Raw genomic sequence first — 22,631 nt, 5'->3', positions numbered from 1 at the left:
TAGCTTGTTTGAGCATATTTACAAATCATCGCTTGTTCTTGATGATTGTTGACTATCGGTTATCCGATGAATTTAATGACTCAAGCAGCGATCCCTAACGCTCCTTATAACATCCATAAACTTATGTACATCACGTCTCGTATAGCATTCGCGAGTTAACTATTTAACTCCAAATTCGTTTTTTAAAAAATAAAAGAGTATACCTTCTATAAGTTCCCACATTATACGACGAGAAGAGGATGTGAGGAGATGAGATGTAAGAAAAGAGGAATTGATTGTTGACCTGTACGTATATTGAATAAATGCCAGAGAAAAGGCATAGGTTATTCGTCGCGTAAATATAAAAACGAGATTTTGATTTTCTGAAGAAATAATCTCTCGCAAGTAATTCTGTATGTCTTCTCTTATTGGATCAATGTACAAGGCAGACGTTTATACAAGAAAGCAATAGAGAGAAAAGGAAAAAAATATCGGAGAGAAAATCAAGGAAGATATTTTACATATTGATACATAGATGCCTAATTAGGGAGATATGCAATATTCTAGAATACTAGAATATTCCACCCTTAACACTCCCCCTCAAGTTGGTGTGTGCACGTCGTAAACGCCCAACTTGCCAAGCAAAAAATTGAACCGATCCTTCCCAAGTGCCTTAGTGAATATGTCTGCTAGTTGTAATCGTGTAGGCACATAGGATGTAGCAATAGTCTTCGACCGAATATGCTCTCGAATAAAGTGACAGTCAATTTCTATATGTTTTGTGCGCTCATGGAATACCGGATTAGCCGCTATGTGCAGCGCTGCTTGATTGTCACAATGAAGCATTATTGGCTGTGAGTGCTCTATCCATAATGACTTCAATAAACTTTTTAGCCACAAGAGCTCGCTCGTCGTTGACGCGATGGCTCGATACTCTGCTTCGGCCGAGGATCTTGAAACAACAGTTTGTTTCTTTGTTTTCCATGAGATTGGGCAACCACCTAGAGTGATAAAATAACCGGTTAAAGATCGCCGGGTCATAGGACATGTTGCCCAATCCGAATCACAATAAGCCATCAGCTGAAATGATGTGGGCTTCAATAATATTCCTTGACCCGGAGCGTTCTTCAAATAACGGAGAACTCGCATCGCTGCATCCCAGTGACATTGACGCGGATCCTGCATGAATTGAGACAGGATATGTACAGAATAGCAAAGTTCTAGCCTGGTAATGGTCAAATAAATGAGCCTACCCACAAGACGCCGGTATTGAGATGGATCTGAAATTCTGTCCCCTGAATCATTCCTCAACCCATGTTGTTGTTCCATAGGAAATAAGACTGGTTTGGCTCCCATCATCCCGCTATCTGCAAGAATGTCTAATGTGTACTTTCGCTGGCATAAAAACATCTCGGACCCTCGTCGCGCTACTTCTATCCCGAGAAAATACTTCAATGGTCCAAGATCCTTTATGTGGAAACATCGTCTCAAATACTCCTTGAAAGCAGCACATCGTACTTTACTATTTCCTGTCAGAATAAGATCATCCACATAAACTAGTACGACAAAAAAATCTCCCCCTTTCGACCAGGTAAAAAGTGAGTGGTCTGCTCCCGACTGAATGAAACCATAGCCTTGTAGAGCATCTGCAAATTTGGAAAACCAATTTCTCGATGCTTGACGTAGACCATATAGCGACTTCTTCAGGCGACATACGCTCCCGGGTTTTCCAGCCTCGAAACCTGGTGGCATTTCCATGTAGACTTCTTCATCTAGGTCTCCATGTAGAAACGCATTATTCACATCCAATTGGTGCAAAGCCCAACCTCGGGAAAGAGCAATAGTGAGCAAGCATCTGACAGTTACTAGCTTGGCTACTGGAGCAAACGTCTCGTGGAAATCCTGCCCTTCTATCTGCGTGAAACCCTTTGCCACAAGTCTCGCTTTGTATCGCTCCACACTGCCATCTGCACGACGTTTGATCTTGTAGACCCACTTGCATCCAATGGGCCTCTTCCTAGCAGGCAATTGTTCCACTATCCAAGTCCCATTCTTCTCTAGGGCTCGAATCTCTTCCAACATGGCATTTCGCCAACGATCATCACACACCGCCTCACTATACGTCTTTGGTTCAGTTTCAGAATTCAAGGATGCCAAGAATACTCTATGTTCATTAGAAAACCGCTCAAAAGTAATGTTTTTCTCTAAAGGATAGGGCTTACCTGAGGAAAGCGAGGGAGTGGCAGTGCGAGGGGGGGCGCTAGTCGGTAGGGTATGCATCACGAAATCTTTAAAATGACTAGGTACCTTTGTTTCTCGGTGTGATCGTCGTCTCACTCCATTTCCTTCGTGCGACTCCTCCTCACCGTCTCTTCCCAATTCAACCTGCTCGGGTTGTGGATGTTGCCGTGGACCAGGCCAATCCTCGGCATTGCTCGGCTCTGCTTCCTGATTAGTCTGCTCAGCCACATTATCGACCGGTCCTCCCACATTGCTATTTTGAACAAACCCATTTCCACCATCCATTTCCATCACAATCGTCCGTGCCTGAGCTGTTTCTCGTTTTAGCTCGTAACTCCTATCTTCACTGTAGATCAATTCTTGGATAGAGGGCTGATCATATTTTTCTTCTTGTGCTTCTTTCTTAACAAAGGGAAACGAGTCTTCATAGAATACAACATCTCGTGAAACGAATACTTCCTCCGTGTCGAGATCATACAACTTCCATCCCTTCTTTCCATTTGGATACCCAATAAATATGCATCGCCGTGATCTGTCCGCAAATTTGTCCTTGCTCTTGGGCTTGTGTAGCGCATAGCACGAAGACCCGAATATGCGCAAATGGTTATAAGATGGTGGCTTTCCAAACAGAATTTCGTATGGACTTTTTCCTGATAACACCGGCGTCGGCGTATAATTAATTAAATACGTTGCCGTTAACACACACTCCCCCCAGAACTTCAATGGCAATTCAGCATTAAATCGCAGGGCTCGTGCCACATTCAAGATGTGTCGGTGTTTTCTCTCTGCCATTCCATTTTGTTGCGGGGTCTCTACACACGTGGTTTGGTGCATTATTCCCCGATCTAAATAGAATTCCCGCATAACTTTTGAGAGAAATTCTGTCCCATTATCTGTCCTCACCACTTTGACTGCTCGCCCAAATTGAGTATGAGCCATATTGCAAAACTCCATTAATCGCTTCATAGTTTCCGACTTTTCCCGCATTAAGTATACCCATGTGGCCCTGCTATGATCATCCACTATGGTTAAAAAATAGTGAGCACCAGATAAGGAAGCAGTGTGATATGGACCCTAAATGTCGCAATGTATCAAATCGAAAATATTCTCTGATTTATTTATACTAGGTGGAAAAGGGAAGCGAGTCTGTTTCGCCCGGAAACAAATGTCACAAGCTTTATTCTCGACCTCAGTTATTCCAAAAGCAGGAACTAAAGATAAAACATTATACGACGGGTGCCCCAATCTTCTATGCCACCTTTCTTGATTCTCCAATCCCTTTGCTACAAAGGCTGAGAATGACGTGATGCACCCGAAGCAATACAACCCCCCGCGCAATCTAGCCACTCCAATCGGCCTCCTCACGGCTAGGTCCTGAATCACGCAAAAATCCGAGAAAAGCATCACTGAGCAATTTAAATCTCTAGTTAGCTTCCCAACCGATATTAAATTACATGTGAATTCTGGCACATAGAACACATTTTTTAGTATAAAATTAGGACCAAGCCGAACATCGCCAACCATTTTGGCAAGTACAGACCTCCCATCCGGCACCCAAATCGGGTAAGAATTCCTTATGGGCACAGGATCAATCAAATTGTCTAAACTCCCCGTCAAATGCAATGATGCTCCAGTGTCCAATATCCAGTTGGTTTCTCTCCCATAAAGTTTAGAATACATACCACAAAGCTGGTCACGATTCTCTGTGGTTGCGAGCAGAGAAAGTAGTTGTTGAACTTGTTCCTCTGTTAAGCTTGTTGCTCCCCCTGTTTGCCTAGACTCGGAAGCACCATTATGTGCTACAAAGGCTGTTCGGTGTTGGCCTTGTGTGGGTGTTCCTGCTACAGATTTCTTACCTCCTGCCCCTTCAAAACGTCCTTGTTTGTGCTGATTATTTGTCGAGCCAAAAACATCCTTGCGCACACTCTTCTTCCTTTGCTCCCAATCTTGGGGATAGCCAATGAGTTGGAAGCAGTCAGATTTCTCATGGCCTGTCTTTCCACAATGCGTGCAATTCAGCCGCTGATAGCAATTAGATCGATCATGACCTACCTTGCCGCATAAACTACAGCTTGAACGATAGAAGTTTCTTCCTGAATTGCCTGCAATGAAGGCTGCCGCATCTCCAGTTTCTTCTCGCCCTCGAGCTACTCCTTTTTGCATCTCTTCCATAATAACCATGTTATAGACTCTGTTAATGGAAGGCAGCGGATCATATGTCAAAATTTGCGATCGAACCGTGCCATAAGTCTCTGAATTTAGACCCATGAGAAACTGATGTATCTTCTCTACTTCTTTCTCCTTTGCATATTCTGCTGCTGCCGCGCATGTGCATCTCGGGATGACCGAATAGTCGTCGAGCTCATCCCATAGTACTTTCAGCTCCGTATAATACTTGGCCACTGTCAGCCCCTCCTGTCTCAAGTTGCTCAATTTTGCCTTAATTTGTTGAACTCTGGTCGCATTTCCCTGCGAAAAACGTTGTCTCAGATCCTCCCACATCACCTGAGCATTCTGTGCATAAGCGACACTCGCTTGCAAGCTCAAATCCAGCGAGTTAAACACCCATCCAATCACCATGGCGTTGCATGCTCGCCAAGCTCCATAATTCTCCGATGTCACCTCCGGTTGGGTTATGGTTCCATCCACAAACCCAACTTTGTTTTTCGCACTCAAGGAATTCATCATGGCTCTTGACCACGTCGAGTAATTGCTCCCGGTTAGTTTGCACGTCACCAGGAGAGCCCCAGGATTGTCAGATGGGCTCAAATATAACGGCGAGGATGGATCGATGATCTTTCCCTTCTCACCCGATGCACCATCCCCTTTCAATTTCCCTCCGTCCATGGCAGTAGCACTCCAACTCCTCTTTCACCCTCAGAATCGTCAATGCTCTGATACCATCTGAAGAAATAATCTCTCGCAAGTAATTCTGTATGTCTTCTCTTATTGGATCAATGTACAAGGCAGACGTTTATACAAGAGAGCAATAGAGAGAAAAGGAAAAAAATATCAGAGAGAAAATCAAGGAAGATATTTTACATATTGATACATAGATGCCTAATTAGGGAGATATGCAATATTCTAGAATACTAGAATATTCCACCCTTAACAGATTTCGACTACCTTTATCTCATTGTATTTTAAATAACTTTGAATTATACATTTCGCATTGTTCTATCCAAAATTATATTTTCAATTGCAAAATCAAATGCAATTATTTATTTCTATCTTTTGCATTTTTAACGTTTCAAATTTCGTATACTATAATTATAAATATCTTCACCACATTTTGCGTTTTCCATCAATATATATCTCAAGTCAAGATTCGCTCGGTTGTTCATCACATCGAAAAGATTCCCCCCATCCATATTTGCAACGGGGATTGGTTGGTTGCACCAACGAGGTTTCTGTTTATTATGATAAAACAATTAAGTAGTCAGGAGATTTCATTATTTCTATTCACTAGGCACAAGTCCCGCGCCTTGCTGCGGGGCGAAACGGCTCATTCGATTGTAGTTGTAAATATTAACTTAATCTTATAATATTCAATCTAATCCAAAAAATATTAATATTTTGCAAATTTTATGCAATTGTCCGAGGGATAGATCATATTCTAAAGCATGGTTGATCTCAACAAATATATAAATAATCTATTACTAAAACTTTGGTCTCTATTGAAGCATGTGCACATAAATTGTGATGAAGAGAAACATGTAAGCAAAGAAAGATTCTTTGATTAAACGAAATTAGATTTCTAACTTAACCGATATCATCGTTCTTTTAAAATTTCATGTGCCTTTATATTTGAAAAATTGAGAATAGTTTCGTTATATTCGAAAATTAAATGCTTTAATATATATTATAAAATTTTTACTATCTTTATCATTAGTCAACTTATCATTTATTTTATTTATCTTATGTCATACTTCATACGATAGGTTACATTCATATTATTTAAGGTTTAGTCAATAAATAAATAAATAAATAAATAATCATAAAAAAATGGATTTTGATCTTCTGCATAGTATAAATACCATATCTAATAGAGGTTTGGACATTGGTAATATTATGGTTTTCCTTTTTAGAATGCGAAAGAAAATTGAAAGTTGAAGGGATTAAATTAGATAATTATAAATGACAAAGATATCATTTATAACATTAAAAAAAAATATGGATGATATAATGGAGGTTATTTTTGCATGTCAATATTGTGAAAGTAATTCTATTTAGTCTGTAAACAAAGCGAACAAATATATTGTATTACATATTATATCATCCTTAATAATTAGTAAATAGTAAATAATATTTGAGCATGGGTTGTATTTATCTAAAATTTAATCGATTTTAATTTTATATAAGTATGTAAAATGTCTCGTTGCAAGAAAATGAAGGGTCAGTGATTAAAGAGTGCATACTTTAGTTTACCCTTTCACCCCTAAAAAGTAAAAATAAAAAAGAGTAAGAATCGATCTCTGGAATTGTTAAAGAAAATCTTGAAACTCCAGCAGACCAGCTCCAACCTTGTGGTTATATTTCTCTCTAAAAATTTTAAAACTAATCAAAAACAATAAAAAAGGAAGAAAATTTGATACAACAGTTTTAGTTTTAAGACTAGGAAAATGTCCGCGCGATGCCGTGGTTGGAAAATTTTTCCATGAATTTATTGATTCATTATTAGTAGTTCGTGTAATAATTGATATATTGTATAGCTAAAGTGTCAAATTTTCTAATTAGAATATCATGATTACGATATAATATGTCTTAAGTGATTTGCTAATTTTAAGTATACCAACTTTTTTAAAGTAAGTTTGATATTTATTAAAAGCATATCGTGACTAAGACCATGTTAATACCCAAACAAGAATTAGTTTCAGTTAATATGCTAAAACATTAGTTTCACCATATAAGTAAAGGACATCATTTATAACATCGCATATTAAAGAGACTACTTAAATATGTGAAAAAATAATTTATCCATCAGTGAATTGACTTAGCTCTAATATAGATTAAACGAACGTAGAAGACTTTCAAATATCAAGTAGTATACACCGAAAAAATCACAAATAAAAAAAGACTATTTAAATTGGTAACGAATTGATATATATTTTTATCAATGTTAGTTAGTTTAAGGCGAGTTGGCATTTGTTATCCTTCGATAAGGCAGCAGGCACAAGTCATGTTGTTAGAGAAATTCACAGGTTTACCCTTTATGGATCGAGCTCGCTCAAACATAGATAAGTCGGACCACTTCCGAATATCATGCGGTATTCACCGGGAAAAAAAATATTTACATACTTATATTTAATAAAAAATTAAAATTAAAGAAAAAAAAAGAGAAAAACCTATCCCTTTCTTTTCATAATTGTGGCAAAAAATAATAAAATATTTGTGGCAAATAAACAATAAAAAAGGGAGAAAAATTATAGTGACACATGGCATCTATCTACGATAGTTTTAATTTATTAAGATGATTCTTCATGAAGATTTTAATATTATTATGAATATATTTTTATATAGGAAAATTTGGAAAATTTGCAATTGCAATTATTAAAGTTTAACATATATCAAAATGAAATAATAATATTAATTTGAAATAAATTAATCCAATTCTAATTTCTAATTTGTTCCAAACAAATTCAATTCATTCAATTTCATCCCAATATTCAAAACAACATAATTCAATTATAATGATTTGATTTTGATCACAACATTCGAAATAGTGTAATTGAATTACAATGAATTGAATATTAATTGAAATCATTTTTCGCAACAAATGATTCCAAACTAGAAATCAACCGATATTTTTTTGCAAAGTTGACTCCAGATGAGGTGTAATAGTACAAACAAGTTACACAACATATCATATCATGCAGGAGAGGAGAATCAACGGGACTAATTAGGCTGTTTCTTCGGGTACTCCCTTGGGCCAAAGATGGTTGAACCAATCCGGACATTCGTGCTGCCCATTTCAATCTGCATGAAACAAGAGATATATGCAAATAGAAGAGCAGATTAGACTACTTTAAGAGAGATTACCATCTGAAACAGGTAGAAATTTTGAATCAGTTTGTAACAGCACCACTGATAACTCGATTAAAACCAAGTTAGAAGATCACGTTTTGGGCTAGAATTGATTACTAGGACTTATAGTTTGTCTTGTTTTAGGTAGTTTTTGTTTAGTTTTAGTTCAAGTGTGGTTTTAATAAGTTTATTCACTTTTGAATCATTTTGAGTTGGTTTTTTGAGTTTCTCACAGATTTCTTGCTATTGATCTCGCGTATATCAGCTTGAACAGGTCCAATGGACTAACAGCACCAGGAGCATAAACTCCCCAAAAAGGAAACAAATCATCGCATTTACAGCTAAAATTATCACTTGCCAGTCTCGACACAGTAATTTTGTAGCACAAAGTGTCACATCTGAAAAGTTGTACTGATTAGATTGATAATAAATGCTTACTGCTTGCTCGAAATCACCGGACATGCCCATTGACAACTCACACTGCTCCTCTGCCATTCGAAGTGCCTGGCAGACCTCAGCTCTGCAATTTGAAAGTGTCTGTAGCATTCAATCACATAAATCAAGTAAACCATTATCAACACAAATGAGATAAGGCACAAAAATACCAAACTTAAACAATGCACAAATCTGTATATTAAGATTCACTCGAACAAGAAAGGATAATCACCCTGAAGTTCTCCGGGGTTGATGTATAGTTAGGCATCCCTATGGTCATCAAGCCGGAAAATTCCAAATTCGGGCATCGGAGTTTCACGTGCTTGGCAAGCTCCACACAGTTCGATGGCTCCACACCAGATTTTGCTTCAAAGGTTCAATACAGAGTCATCACTGATCAGTGGCTTACCTTATGCAAGATATACTAGAAGTAGAACTGATCTAAAACGACAACCACAACACAATGATATTTTTCTCGTCTGTGTATTATTCTGTTTTCTCACCACAATAATTTTTATATGTCGATGGACCAATGCAAAAGGTGATTCAGAAGAATCTCCACAGGAATTATGACCAAGGTCAGACAGCCAAATCAATAGCGTAAACTTAACCTTCGAGCTCCAAAATTCTCGATTATAGCACTTTGACGTGGCCTTTTTTTTCACCTTAGGGAACGGGGATGTTATGATGGGGGATGGATATAAAAGAAAATAATAGGCAAAATAGGAGAACTGGTATGAAAGAATAAGGTTATGCTATACTCACATACTTCTCCACTGGTATTAACTTGGACCAATACTTTCAAAGGATTCCTCCCAAGGCTTGAAACTGCCCGATCTAGGTAATTTGCAACCTATGGAGCAAAACCTCCATTGTTTTACTAAATCATATACCTTAAACTTTCATTACAAATTTTAGCTACTGGTAATACGCATAATCATCTTAACACCCTAAGACAATGAACAATTGGAAACTTCTCAAGTTTCCAAGAGATAATCGCATGATTATCAGCAAGGTTAGTATCTACCTTCTCGTTATCCACGCCCTCGACCATGGCCAAGTTCCGAACCCCAGCTGAGCAAAGAATCCAGGGCAATGTCGTAAATGAAGGAATTCCCAAAAGCAGATTAATTTCAAAAGTAATCAGTCAATGTAGCCACTTCATGCACCCATCGGTGGAAAGGTAAAAGTGTGATAAGGAAAATGATTCTTCCTCCAAGATAGCTCAGTTTCAAGCCGCATGATTTGTCTTGGTAAAAAGCTGTACGATGAATTGAATATGCCAAAGGGGAACTCATTATTGGGCAAGCACAGTGAAAGGGCGGGACGGACTCAATGTTTGAATATAGCAAGAGGATATTTACCTATACACGAAACTCGGGAGTAACATTTCGTTCTTAACTTTTTTCCGAAACTCGAAAATGAGGAGAAAATCTTCCTTGACAATTCAAGCAACCAAATGATATGACAAAGCCCTCGTAAGGCAGCAAAGCTTAAAGGAATCTTACAGAGGAGTGTCTTCGCTTTGTTGCTCTGCAAGTGCCCAATGAAATGCCACTCTATATCCTCAGGAAGCTGCACTTGAACTCACAGATACAGACAACATCGGATATTCACATCAGAACATTGTAATAGCAACTCGAGAACTCCCAAAGCAGTACCGGTTGGATTCCCACAAGATTGGATTACCAATTGATTGGTTTCACAGAATACATTTGGTTTGGTAAGAAAAAAATTTCATATTTTTCATGTCAAAGAGAGAAGGGAGAAGAGAGCGGACCTGAGGAGCTTTGTCGACGATCTCCTGGACGTAGTTCTCCCCGAAGCATCGGTTGCCGGCGTCGTATGCTTCCCGGATCAGGGACCCGGGCTTGGTCTTGGACACGGCCACGACCCGTACCAGCTCGGGCCGCCTGCCGGAGCGCTCAGCAGCTTGGCGGACCCGGAGCATGACGGAGCGGAGCGCCGCCACCGCCACGCCTTCCATTCAATCCAAATCGACGTTGCGGAGGATTTTTTTGGTGCCGGTGCACGTCAACCACAATGTTTATATTTTGTTTCTTTTATATTTTAATTTCTTCTAAAAAAAAATCGGATATTTTCGCGCTAAAAGGAAAATTATTATGATATATTGTAGGCAATATTTTCTCTTTTTTTTTTCTTGGCGGAAATTAAATATAAATAAATCATTTTTAACTTATTGAACAACATTACCACCGGGCGGGCTGGGATGAGGCTGCATCTTACTCGAAAAATCGGTTATGTAAGATCGTTTTGCGACAATTGTAGCTAGCACGCCCTCGATGCATGCTATGATCCACAGACCTCTGAATTGGCATTCCTATACAAATTATTCACATTCCATTGCATTCTGCATTTCTTCACACTTATTGTGCTGTTATCACTTCAATTTCACTGACTTCATCCATTTTCTATTCATTAATAACAAGTTATCCACTTAGGAGTAAGCTATGAAAATTCTGAATTAATAAGTTACAAGATTCTTTACCTATAATATGTAGATCAGAGAGAGAGAGAGAGAGAGAGAGCGCTTGTGAACATGTACCCAAGAAGAACCCTGATTTAGGATTGAAAATTTCGTAATTTTTGCAACTTAAAAACAAGATTGGCGAATTGATTATTATAGGTAAAAAGAAATTTATGGAGTTATTTTTATTTTTAATGAAATGAAGATTTTTTGGATGTCCACCTTGATATCGGCATGGACTCCGATTAATCCATTCTAGTCGAGTTAGCTCGCTAAGAGGCAAAAATTCCCCAGCGTGAATTTTTTCAATTCACAAAACTAAAAAAAATGAAGTTATTTTTCAGCCGAATTTGAAGATTGCATATCATATAATTCTTTTTTCTTTTTTAAATAAATACAGATCATATAATTCATTTGCCAACGAAGTATTATTTGGCAGTAACGGATAGTAAGCATATACTGTTTAAAACTTGACTAAATTCAATTTTTTCTCCATAAAATAATTTTCCGTGTGCACTTAATTATTATATGATAATAACCAATCTACTAATTAATTAATCTTTCCTTGATTTTTTTTCCCCACTAAAATCTCATACGTTCTATATATATAAACGTCCCTTCCTCGCCATTATGCTTTTTACCTCATCTCTCACTGGCATTGACGTTGGTGTCGTCCCCCCAGCTGCTGATTGATGATTACTATAATGGTAAGTTACGTCCGACTCCTTGATGATTACGAACTGCAGGTATCAGGCCTCCCTCGAAGCCGCCTGACATAATGCATACATGAGGCGGTCCAACCGAACCTACAAATCGTTGCTGCACCCCAGGCATGTGCCGGTCCATGATGAGCTAAGGCCGGAATACGAGAGGTGCGAGACACCGGTGCTATCAAAACCTGTGGCTGCCTAGATGCCGCAATTTAAGGAGAAGCAGCGAGCACGACTGACATCGAGACTAATAAGGGTCGATTGGATGGCGCCCAAGCATGAAACCGAGCAGAAGTTGTCACGGGCAGAACGAAGTTGCAAAGTATTCTTTAATTTTTTTTTTTAAGGGTTGTCATTTTCTATGATTTATTCTCGAAACACTTGTCCTTGTCGATTTCTATCATTTTTCAATCTCAAAATGAAATTTATAAAATTTGAAGCTTGTAAGTTATTATAAGAAGTTTTCTGCAATTTTTCGATCTCAATTTGAAATTTATAAAATTTGAAGCGTGTAAGTTATTGTAAGAACCAGAGATGTGCTATAAGTCGCCTTTATAAAAAAAAAAAACAGAGCGAGAGAGATAGTGTCTTACTTGGGCTGGACGTAGACCGCACTTTTGGATTTCGCCATCCCATTGAGAGCATTTTGGGCCGACGGTGGACCAATCCATTCTTCTTCCTGTGAGTGTTGGCTTAATTCATTCGACATCGACAATCTTCGTTTTGCCTTTTCTTCTTTTTCTTTTTATATTTTCGCGGCAGCTGTTTGAAATTTTGAATCTTATTATTATTTTGTTTATTTACGTCAAGAAAATAGCATTTCCAAGTGCCAACACAAGTTTTATATACTTGAGCTAGCGTTTAGATGAAATGTCGGATCGAGAGAGAGCCTTGCGTTAGTTCACGCTACGCTAGCTCCAGAATGAGTAGTTCCAGATCATGCTCTTGATTTATCCTGTCACATACCGTTTGTTTTATAAAAACAAAAAGTAACTTTGAGTTCAAGTACCAGGAGATACACTTGTTGAGAGATGGAGTAATTCCATCTTCCGAAATTGTGCGAGAGCAATGTTTCATATAATTTTTAATTATCCAAAAAAAAAACTCTGTTTGAGAAGGAAAGTAGTTATGACACGAAAAATTGCTATTTCAAATTAATATTTTGACATCTCTTATTTCTATCAAATTCATACATTTTTTATCTTATAAGTGTTCAAACTTTTTTTTTTTCACACCAATATACATCATAATTGTCGTCGAGTTGAGTGCCGTTTTGATTATAAATACTATTATAAGGAATCGAATTTCATACATTTGCATGTGAAGTGGCCGCCTTTTGAGAGAATATTTGTGGTAGCAAGACAAAGGCGGCAAAGGACTAGAGCTAGCTGTATATAGCTATGCGCCATTGATGGAACTTGAAGAAAGCTCACAAGGATGTGAATGGATTGTGTTTTACTCTTTAGTAGGTCGATCCGGCTCGAATTCGAATTAGTTTGGACCATTGAATTTTAGAATACTAGGTGTGTTTGGTTTCAAAAAAAATTTCAACTCCACTCAACTCAACTCCACTTATCTTCAATTTAATAACATAATTATTACTTTTTCTATTTTTTTAAAAAAATTTAACCATTCAATTCAATTTGTATTATTAAATTCTCTCAACTATTCATTACTTTTTTTACAATTCAACGATACGATTATTACTTAATCATTATTTTTTTTCAACTATTTATTCATTTTTCACATTTTTTCTCATAATTCAACAATACAATCATTACAAACAAATTAAAACCAAAACTCAACTTAACTTTGAAATCAAATACATTCTAAGTGATGCACGCTGAAAAAACCTTTGGTGAAATTATGTTCATGTCCTATAAACTATACAGATACTCTTTTTATATACTCTCTACTAGGGTAGGCTCTGAAATCTATAAGCACTATGACGAGGTAACCAACCGAATGAAGTGAAGTATCCTCAAAGCTACGTGGCTAACAGTTGATTTTCAAATCGAAGGCAAGCCAGAAAGGCCGAGTAGTCTTTTCAACCGATATCAATTTAGACACGGGTATCGGGTGATCAATGATAATGAAGAAAATTAGTGGTGATCTCGGGAATATACTGTTGGGTATAATAGCATTTCCAGTTATAATAATTTGCTAACTTTCTAATCGAGAATTACGCATCGAGTATTTCATATATATATATAAATGACTTTCAGAAGAAGTGCATCTTTCGTATAGTTCAGGACCTTATATAAAGGGGAGAATTTTGACCATAACACCTGAATTCAAGCCTATATAAAACCATACATCAACGAGAGGGAAATATGCATATGCATATATATTCACGCTACAAAAGAATTTTGTATTATCAAGAAAGTATATGTTGTTCATTCCAATGCTAGATCGGAACTTGTAGAACAGTGTGTAGATCGTGTTACATACATATATGCGTCGCTGTATGTATAGACACCGGTCGAGTAACTTGAACAACTTCTTGCCCGGAAAAAGAAAAAAAAATTCTTGCGAGTGCAAAAAATAAAAGAGGAGAATTAAAAGATTAATAATTAATATTGTAATTCCTTGACAAAAAAGGATAGGGAATGTGCATCCCTCTCTCTACCTACATATGATATATGTACGTACTTTAACGATGACAATGCAATCTATAGAGTACATATATAACCACGTACTTGATTCACAATAGCCACATTACAATTATATATATATATATATATATATATGTATTTATGTATTGATAATGGTAATTCTTTTCTTTTTGTATGACTAATTAACTATAAGTATAAATTTGAATCTCGTTGATGATGAGAACCACATAATAATTAAACCGCGTGGCCTTCTTATTCATGAAAAAGAATCGTGGATATATATCATCCCAAATCTCTTCATTTGGAACCCCCTCCTCAGAATCGCCCAACGACATTCTTCACGCATAACTGCACATTCCGTACACGCAGTACTGACCTTTCGGACATGGGTTATTGCACTTCCCGCAGTGACTCTTGTGGAAGGCAAGCATCACGCACTCCCCACGGCAGCAGGTATGAGTGAACTTGCACTTCTTCTTGCATGTCCCGCAGTTATTCTTGTCAAGCGAGAGGTCCATGCACTTGTTGTGGCAGCACTTGCCTCCGAGGATGTTGCATATGGTGTTGTCGTCCTTGCAATGGTCAGCTGCCTGCGGGGCCGCCCTAGGGTTTGTGCCCACCACAGTGTTACCTGCTAGGAACCGGCTGACCCTTTTGGAAGGCATTAGGACTTGAGCATCCGGCTTGTTCAACTCATCGCCAGGGGGTCTGTGGTCAATTCGCGGCTTCGTTTTCACCTCAGGGACGGCCTTCATTGTGATGGTGATGGCCAGGGCCATGGTCATGGCTATTACCAGGATTGAAATCTTCAGAAGAGATGTCATACTTTGACTTTCGAAATTTGATGAACACAAGAGATGATTCCTTTTTTTTTTCTTTTTTGGTTGGGTGGGAGATTTGTGAAGGGTTTGAATGGGAGAGGGAGTGACTATATAGGATGAAGAAAAAAGAGCAAAGCGGAATTAAGGAGGGGAGTTGACGCGGGAAAAGCGGTAAAAGGTGCATGAGGGGCATGTTCTTGGGTGATGTGCTAATGAAAGAGTGTTCTTCAATATTAGGGTATTGAGTTCACAAGGAACTTCAATTCAATTTTCTAATTGGTCACTCTTCAATTAATATATGAGATATATATGAAAAGACTATGTTAACCTCATGGACGTGTGGCAAAAGAAAATGATAATAATAGTAATAAAAGAAAACATAATGGGCATTAGGATGCTCTTGTTATTTATATACATAGTATATCAGTCATTTTCAATTGTTTCATATTATTATGCAGCCGTTGTGTTTTATCTTTGATCTATCTTTCTCTTTTATCACTTCAAATATATCATATATGAATATAGGGTTTCATACTTTCGTTGAAAATTATATACATTATTCCTACGGTGAAAATATGGACACATTACTTCTACCAAAAAAGAAAGAAGAAATGTACGCATTATAAAATATAAATCACGTTCATGTTCACTAAAAAGAAAATACAAAACATAAAACATACTTGCAATATATATATATATATATATATATTATGTGCATATTTTTCATGAATGGATGATGGAAAAGTTACTTATGTCCATCCACCGTCAGCCTAGTACTTAATAATCACCTTTAACTCTTAAGCATGAAATTTCTTATAAAAAAAAAAGAATTTCATAATATGCATATAGTAAAGTTAATTAGAAAGAACGAGAAATAAAAGTGAAATAAAAAAAATCTCCGCTTACGAGAATTATACACGGAATAATTAACTTGAATGCAAAGGGAATAAGTGCTTTTGTACTACAGTATACTTTTGTAAAAATCCACTTGCATGCATATTTTTCAATATCATGCCAAAAATGGAAATGGAAATGTCAATTTATAAGGGCAATCTCGACCTTTCATATCGATATTGACCTATGCAGACATTGGGGGGGTGGGGTTTCTTCCAATTGAATAAAAACGAGCCTAGCTAGCGAGCTTCTGGGTTCCCATTCAATTTCAGGGCCCGTGCTGTATGGCCAAGCAAAGTGGAAGTGTGTGTGAACCATTCAATGGACGTAATTATGAATAAAGATTTATTTTAAATGATTATTATTATTATTAATTTCCCTTTTTGGCCTCTTGCCAAGCTGCCATATGAATTCATCTCTTCAAGCCAACAGATACTATGTTTCCTCTTCATAAATCTAACTCATTAGCATGCGATTCAAGTCAATTGTTGATGAAGGATCATTACATGACCGCCACGCATTAATTCATTGCACATCAAGTTATTAAGAAAAATGCATCGATAATCAATCGGAAATATCGACCGATTTATGAAAAGTGAAAATACTTTACATATTGCAGGTGCAATTAAGGGGAATATTGGAGATTTGGGCCGAGATTATTGGACATAGTTCGTTTGTCTCGGTACTAGTATCAATGTGCTGTGTTCGCATCCTTAATCAACAATATGTCATACATATATATTTATCGAATTGCAGAAAATTATGTTCCAGTAATAATTCTTTTAAGAATTAATAATGCCTGGTAATTTAAGGAATACTTTAGCTACGTCGTCTATGGTTTTCGAATCTGGTTTCAGCAATGGTCAGCTGATTTGCATTAAAGATCACGGGACCGAAAATACTGGAAAACCATGGAAAACAGTTTTTCTCAGTTTTATTGGAAAAGTAAAACGAAATCAGAGCCACTTTTTCCTCGAAGATAAAATAGAATATTACTATTTCGGTCAAATAGTTGTTTAATTAAATGGGCTAGCTGAAGTTCGTTGGGCCTCTAAAATGGGCCTGGCGGGCCAATGCCATACCAGATGTTACTTCGTACTAGCATCGTTTCAAGATTTTTTAGTTACAATGGGAGCTAGAGGCCTAATATAAGGAAATAGAAAACCTAGTCAATAAGGGGCACGTGTAATTTCACTACGAGAATTGAATATGAAACGTCTTAATTATCAGGTCAGGGCATGTGTCACTGCATTAAATAAGCTCCTTTTTCTGTAATAGTTGGAAAGTTGATCATTATATCTTCGTAAATAGGATTTTTCGTGTTGTTTATGAGTTATTAAGTATATTTTTAGTTCAATAAGAATTGGCGTAATTGCCTCGCGAGGCAAACTCAAGATGAATCAAACTTATTATATGTTTTTCCAGAAAATATTTATTTTGTTATGAGATACTTCTTTTTAATTTTAACCGACATTTGTAATTTTACTCCAAGATACTATGCTGAAGGTTGACCCTTTTATTTTTATTTTTGTTTTTTGTGTGCGTGTGTATAAGAGTAAAAAGATAAGGATAACATTCTTTCGAATATTAATATTTCTTCTAATAATGACATTTATTATTTACCCACTCTATTAGCCTATAACTAAATTAATTTCAAATTTTCTGATTACCTCTTCAATTCTTTACTAAATAATTCATTTTGAGACACTTATTTTTTATCATAATTTAGATACATTATTTTATTCTAAAATATTAATTCAAAATTCTTTAATTTTTTAGTATTTGATATTAATGTAAGGACAGTAAAAGTTTTCAACTTTTCTAAAAATCCTTTTACATTATCCAAAAAACAATCATGTTTGGCAATGGAGTAAAACTCTATTTAACTCAACTCTAAATTTTTTAAAATTTCAAAAAAACCTAAATTTTTTAAAATTTTTCAATTTTGCCCCACCTCCTTCTTTCTCCTCCAGTTCACTATTCATTGTCTTCCTCCTCTCCCTTCACTGTTCATCGTCCCCTCCCGATCGACCTCTCTTTCGCTCTCTTCATCTCAATACCTCAACAGAGCCCCAAATCATCATCGATGAAGAGATGTAATCGGCCGAAAAGAGAGCCAGGCCATGTAAGACGAATGCACGAGGATTTCCACCTTCGAAGGCTGAACAATGGAGGTTTTATTTCCTAAAATGGGCAAGGACCTTCGAAGGCTAAATCAGCAGCGAGGAGGTGAGTGAGCGGCTGATGAAGGTGGTGTCGATGCTGGAGGTCCCGATGCGTGGAGGAGAAGGGTTCATTCCAGTCGAAGGAGGTGAGGGGCCCGCAGATCTCGGAGTTCTTACTGCCGCTGAGGAGGTTACGATGGTCCAGGCACGAGGTGGCAAGGAGGTCAGAGCAGGAGAAGTCCATGTCGGGGATGAGGGCGGCCTTGGTGGGGGGTAGGGGAGGTCAAAAGAAAGGGCAAGGTTGGGGCGGATCTCGCCACGTCGAAGGAGATGGCAGGTCTGGTGCCGATGAACAATGGAGGGAGAGGAGAAAGATGATGATTAGTGAACTGGAGGAGAGAGAAGGGGTGGGGCAAATGAAGACACTATTAAAATATTTAAAAAGTTATTAATTAAGTAATAATTGCTTGTGGTTAATTAATGTCAAGTTCAAGTATACGAAGAATCGACGAATGAGAAGCTGAGAATTTATGTTTTTGCATAGTGGCGAGCTATGGTGATTACTTTGGAATTTTTTTTGTTGAATAATTACTTTGGATCTTATATATTTTATGTGTAATTGTATAGATTTAATTAAACTTTTTGGATAATTATTAGTCAAAATAAGGATTTTCAAAAATTATAGGGGAGAGGGAAATGATGCAAAAGCAACCAACTATTTTCGGCAAGACCATGAGAAATTATTAATCAGTTTATTTGTTTTTACCAAAGAGATTTATGAATTGAGTGAAGCGTAATAGAAAACTAAAAAAATAAAGAAATATAAAAAGTTTTACGCCGAACCTTTAGTTTTAGATAAAGTGTACACGGTCTATTTATCGAAACTAGCTCATGGCTACAAGGTACATTGCAATCCAAAGCAATAAAAGTTAAGGCAGTAATTAAGATAAGACAAGCGCTCATGTAGATTTGCTTTTTGTAAGTAATAAGCTTATTTCACGTAGAGAGAACTTTACCACTTATAAGACTCTCATAAATGGAAAAAAAAAAACAAAAAACTATTTGATCCGTCCAATATTCGGTCCGATTACGAAAACTACATGTTTGTAAGACACATTTTACTTTTATCTTTATTTATTATTTCCATTATTGCTATGTGAAGGACGAAGTCTCGCTGGCCATTACGTAATATGATGCATATTAATTATTTAATTAAGTCAGCCAAGAAAAATAGAAAAAATACATGCAGGTGCTTCTTTATTTCGAGTCCAATAATTTAGCTGGGGCTTCGTGTCGAATCAACGTTCATGGGGATCCACCTTCAATCCCTCCTTCCTTCAGTGCCTCGGCGGCCAAACCCACCTCCCGCGCTGTCACTGGCACTTCCACCAGCTCGGGCTCCAAAATGGACCCGCGGTGCCCCAGTGCCACCACCTATAACTCCTCCCAGACGACGACCGTTCGAACCAATCAGCCTTGCACCAGAACCACCACTTCCACTTCCTCCCAAACGGCCGCTTCCATTACTCAAAGAACCACTCTGGCGAAGGCCATATCCTCCACTGCTACTGCTACCTGTCCTGCTGCCGTAACCAACTAGGGCCGCTCCGGCTCCGGAAGCAAAACCTGACCCAACTGCCAATGTCATGGTTATTACGGCGATTATGAGGATTGAAATCTTCGAAAGAAAGGCCATAGGCTACCGACCTTTGTTTGAACACACAAGAGACGACTTGTCGAGTTTTGGATTTTGGATAACGGGAGAGGGAGTGATTATATAGGATGGAGAAATTAGGGGAAGACAGAATGGGGGAGTTGACGCGGGAAAAGTGGCAGAAAAGGTGCATGTGGGAAGCAAGTTCCTGCAATGTTCTAACTAATGACATGTTTCGTGATCTTCAATATTAGGGTTTTCACTTCTTAAGAAAGCTTAATTCAAATAACATATAGTAGACACGTATATATATAAATATATATCTATCATAAAGGTAGTATTAAGAAATAAAAAATTTGCCAGATCACGAGTCACGGGAAGTCCTCTATTTTTCCACCCAAAAAAAGGACCTGTCTTTTAAAGTTTGAAAGTGAGTTTTCACTTCAAAAATATCAATTTCAATGTAATTCATTGTGATTTTGTAGCATTTTCAATGTCCAAGGATATATAATTTAAGGAACCCGATGTTATTTTATTATTTTCAAGTATTTTTTGTAATTATTTTGTATGGCTAACTATTTCTTTCATTTTTTTAATTTTAGTTGTAATTCAGCATCATCTTTTCACTTTTTTTTTAATTACCAATAACACGATTTCCATGAACTTATCATTGTTTTCGGTGTAAACCTTGATATCTGGAAGCTTAAATGGGGACTGACTAATCCAGTTAAGTCGAGTCGGCCCACCAAAGGGTAAAACTTTCCCAACGTGGATTTAATTTTCATTTTAATTTTTCCAATTTTATCAAGTTCATTTATTAAGGGATTTATTGCTATTTCCGATTTATTTTCCAATTTTAATTATTAAGGATTTAGCTACTTATTATGCTACATTTAATTGCACTTATTAGTTATTACATTAATTTTCATACATATATATATATGATTAGTAACTCTTTATTTAAAATTTATGATTAATTTCTTTTGTTCTTTTAAGTGAATTGTGGATTTCGGAACTGGATTTGAATAACAACGGAGTGATTATGTAAAATGCAGAAGTACGGGGCGTTAAGCAAACGTAAAGTCGGGGTTTTATAGGGAAAAATACAAAATTTAAATTGTATTTTATAACGTTTAGTTGTAAAGTTAATTATTGCAATAATTTTTTTATGTTAAAACTCTACAATCGTGGTCAATGAAGACTTTATATTGAAAACACATGTAATTCTCGTATTATAATGAGATTACCCTATGAAACCCACATTTATCCGTATAAAAATAAATGATATATTATATTATTACTCAAATTTTCAATAATCCAATATAATTATTAAACACCCCAATTTTATGTCTCGGCTTAAAATCCACAAAAAAAAATTCATATTTAAAATTTTCGTATAATCTTCAATTTTTCCATAATTAACCAATAGTCGATCCAAACTTGCCTCACAGCAAAGAAAAACGAGGGGAGTTGACGCGGGAAAAGTGGTAAAGGTGCATGTGGGAGGCGAGTTCTTGGGATGTGCTAATGACAGAGTGTTCTTCTATATTAATGTTTTGGCTCCTTAAGAAAACTTAATTAAATAACAAAGAGGACATATATATGTATTATATATCGTTAAAAGCAACCCTATGTCCATAAGGTTAACAGGCTTTACATCATAGTGTTTGTTCATGTCGAAAATCGCCGATGGGTAAATAATCAAAAAATCAGGTATGTCAGAGCGTCGTCCCAAGAAAGTAGAAATCGACGCAACACCAGTCGATCCTGTCGATACAGAGCGTTGTATCATGGCCTCAAGAGTCCACGGGACTAAACGGTGGCAGGATTTTGAATAGACGAAATAGATGGTTGAGCACGCCTCAGACGATCTCGCAGGTTGGGAATTTGGCCGCTATGAATTCTCCACTATTTGTTCATGCTTCCTCGATCAAGAATAACAAGACATGGCTAATGAGATTGTGTTGAGAGTGGGTCTGAAGGCCGAAAAGAAGGAATTTAGACCGGAACGTAGACTGGAATAGATGACTCGGAAGCCGGTCCTAAGAATGATGCAACCACGAACTCCGGAAGATTCGTAGCGCATGGATATCGACCTCGCAAAGCCGAAAAAAACAGCACCTAGGTTTGAAACACCTAAGCTTTGGTGGAAGACAGATTCTTGCCCGGAAGCTCGAAAAGGGGTAGAAGGATAGGTGCTGAATGATGGGCGGTTTACAAGGAATTAAATGTACGATTATGTAAGTGTGACGAAAGTAAAGTATTAGGAAGAAAAGATAGAAAAAGTGTAATGCGATTGATAATTGTGCCAAAGAAGGATTACAATGAACTCCGAATTACGTTTTTGTTGGGGACATAATAAAACCCTAGACAACTTCCCTAAATGGCACGCCTATAAAATACGATATCAGAATAATACTCGAATAGAAAATAGACTATCTAGTCTATCTAAATTGCCAAAAGACAATATATCAAATAAAATCGAAGGAATATCCGACTTATTCTACTTCCTAAAATCAAACATAACGCGAGATAACACGAAATATCGCGAGGTTGCGCCATAAGAATGCCAGGTGCCATAGAAAATATAGTTTAAGTTGGGCCT

At 37.1% G+C, this 22,631-nt stretch overlaps 3 protein-coding genes across 4 annotated transcripts; all 3 read right to left on the bottom strand.

The window, feature by feature from the left end:
• Positions 1-7,897: 7,897 nt before the first annotated feature.
• Positions 7,898-10,725, bottom strand: LOC116212873 (pyridoxal phosphate homeostasis protein-like). 2 transcript variants are annotated; one of them, XM_031547597.1, is made up of 7 exons: positions 10,460-10,724; positions 10,188-10,254; positions 9,707-9,753; positions 9,445-9,532; positions 8,912-9,045; positions 8,683-8,781; positions 7,898-8,196 (listed from the first exon to the last, which is right to left on the bottom strand). In XM_031547597.1, exons 1-7 carry the CDS (start codon positions 10,664-10,666, stop codon positions 8,116-8,118), a joined length of 723 nt encoding a protein of 240 aa, XP_031403457.1. In that variant the 5' UTR covers positions 10,667-10,724; the 3' UTR covers positions 7,898-8,115. The 2 variants fall into 2 exon arrangements, with proteins under 2 accessions (XP_031403457.1, XP_031403458.1); XM_031547598.1 differs by lacking the exons at positions 9,445-9,532; positions 9,707-9,753 and having other exon boundaries at positions 7,984-8,196; positions 10,460-10,725.
• A 3,752-nt stretch (positions 10,726-14,477) lies between these two features.
• Positions 14,478-15,410, bottom strand: LOC116215129 (stigma-specific STIG1-like protein 3). The gene has a single exon (XM_031550720.1). The coding sequence runs from the start codon at positions 15,314-15,316 to the stop codon at positions 14,831-14,833; it is 486 nt and encodes a 161-aa protein (XP_031406580.1). The 5' UTR covers positions 15,317-15,410; the 3' UTR covers positions 14,478-14,830.
• Positions 15,411-19,693: 4,283 nt separating this feature from the next.
• Positions 19,694-20,068, bottom strand: LOC116214562 (glycine-rich cell wall structural protein 1.0-like). The gene has a single exon (XM_031549949.1). The coding sequence runs from the start codon at positions 20,066-20,068 to the stop codon at positions 19,694-19,696; it is 375 nt and encodes a 124-aa protein (XP_031405809.1).
• Positions 20,069-22,631: the final 2,563 nt, after the last annotated feature.

Source organism: Punica granatum, chromosome 7 (assembly GCF_007655135.1).
Source record: "Punica granatum isolate Tunisia-2019 chromosome 7, ASM765513v2, whole genome shotgun sequence".
NCBI lineage: Eukaryota > Viridiplantae > Streptophyta > Magnoliopsida > Myrtales > Lythraceae > Punica > Punica granatum.
Note: the sequence above shows the minus strand (reverse complement) of the source record. Positions and strands in the feature narration are given on the sequence as shown.

Coding starts and splice junctions, on each gene's coding strand:
- LOC116214562 (XM_031549949.1), bottom strand. CDS start 20,068: ATGGCCTTTCTTTCGAAGATTTCAATCCTCATAATCGCCGTAATAACC.
- LOC116212873 (XM_031547597.1), bottom strand. CDS start 10,666: ATGGAAGGCGTGGCGGTGGCGGCGCTCCGCTCCGTCATGCTCCGGGTC. Junction 9,046..9,444: donor TAATACCAGTGGAGAAGTAT/GTGAGTATAGCA, acceptor GAACCTTTGAAG/CAAAATCTGGTGTGGAGCCA. Junction 8,782..8,911: donor CAACCCCGGAGAACTTCAGG/GTGATTATCCTT, acceptor TGAATGCTACAG/ACACTTTCAAATTGCAGAGC.
- LOC116215129 (XM_031550720.1), bottom strand. CDS start 15,316: ATGACATCTCTTCTGAAGATTTCAATCCTGGTAATAGCCATGACCATG.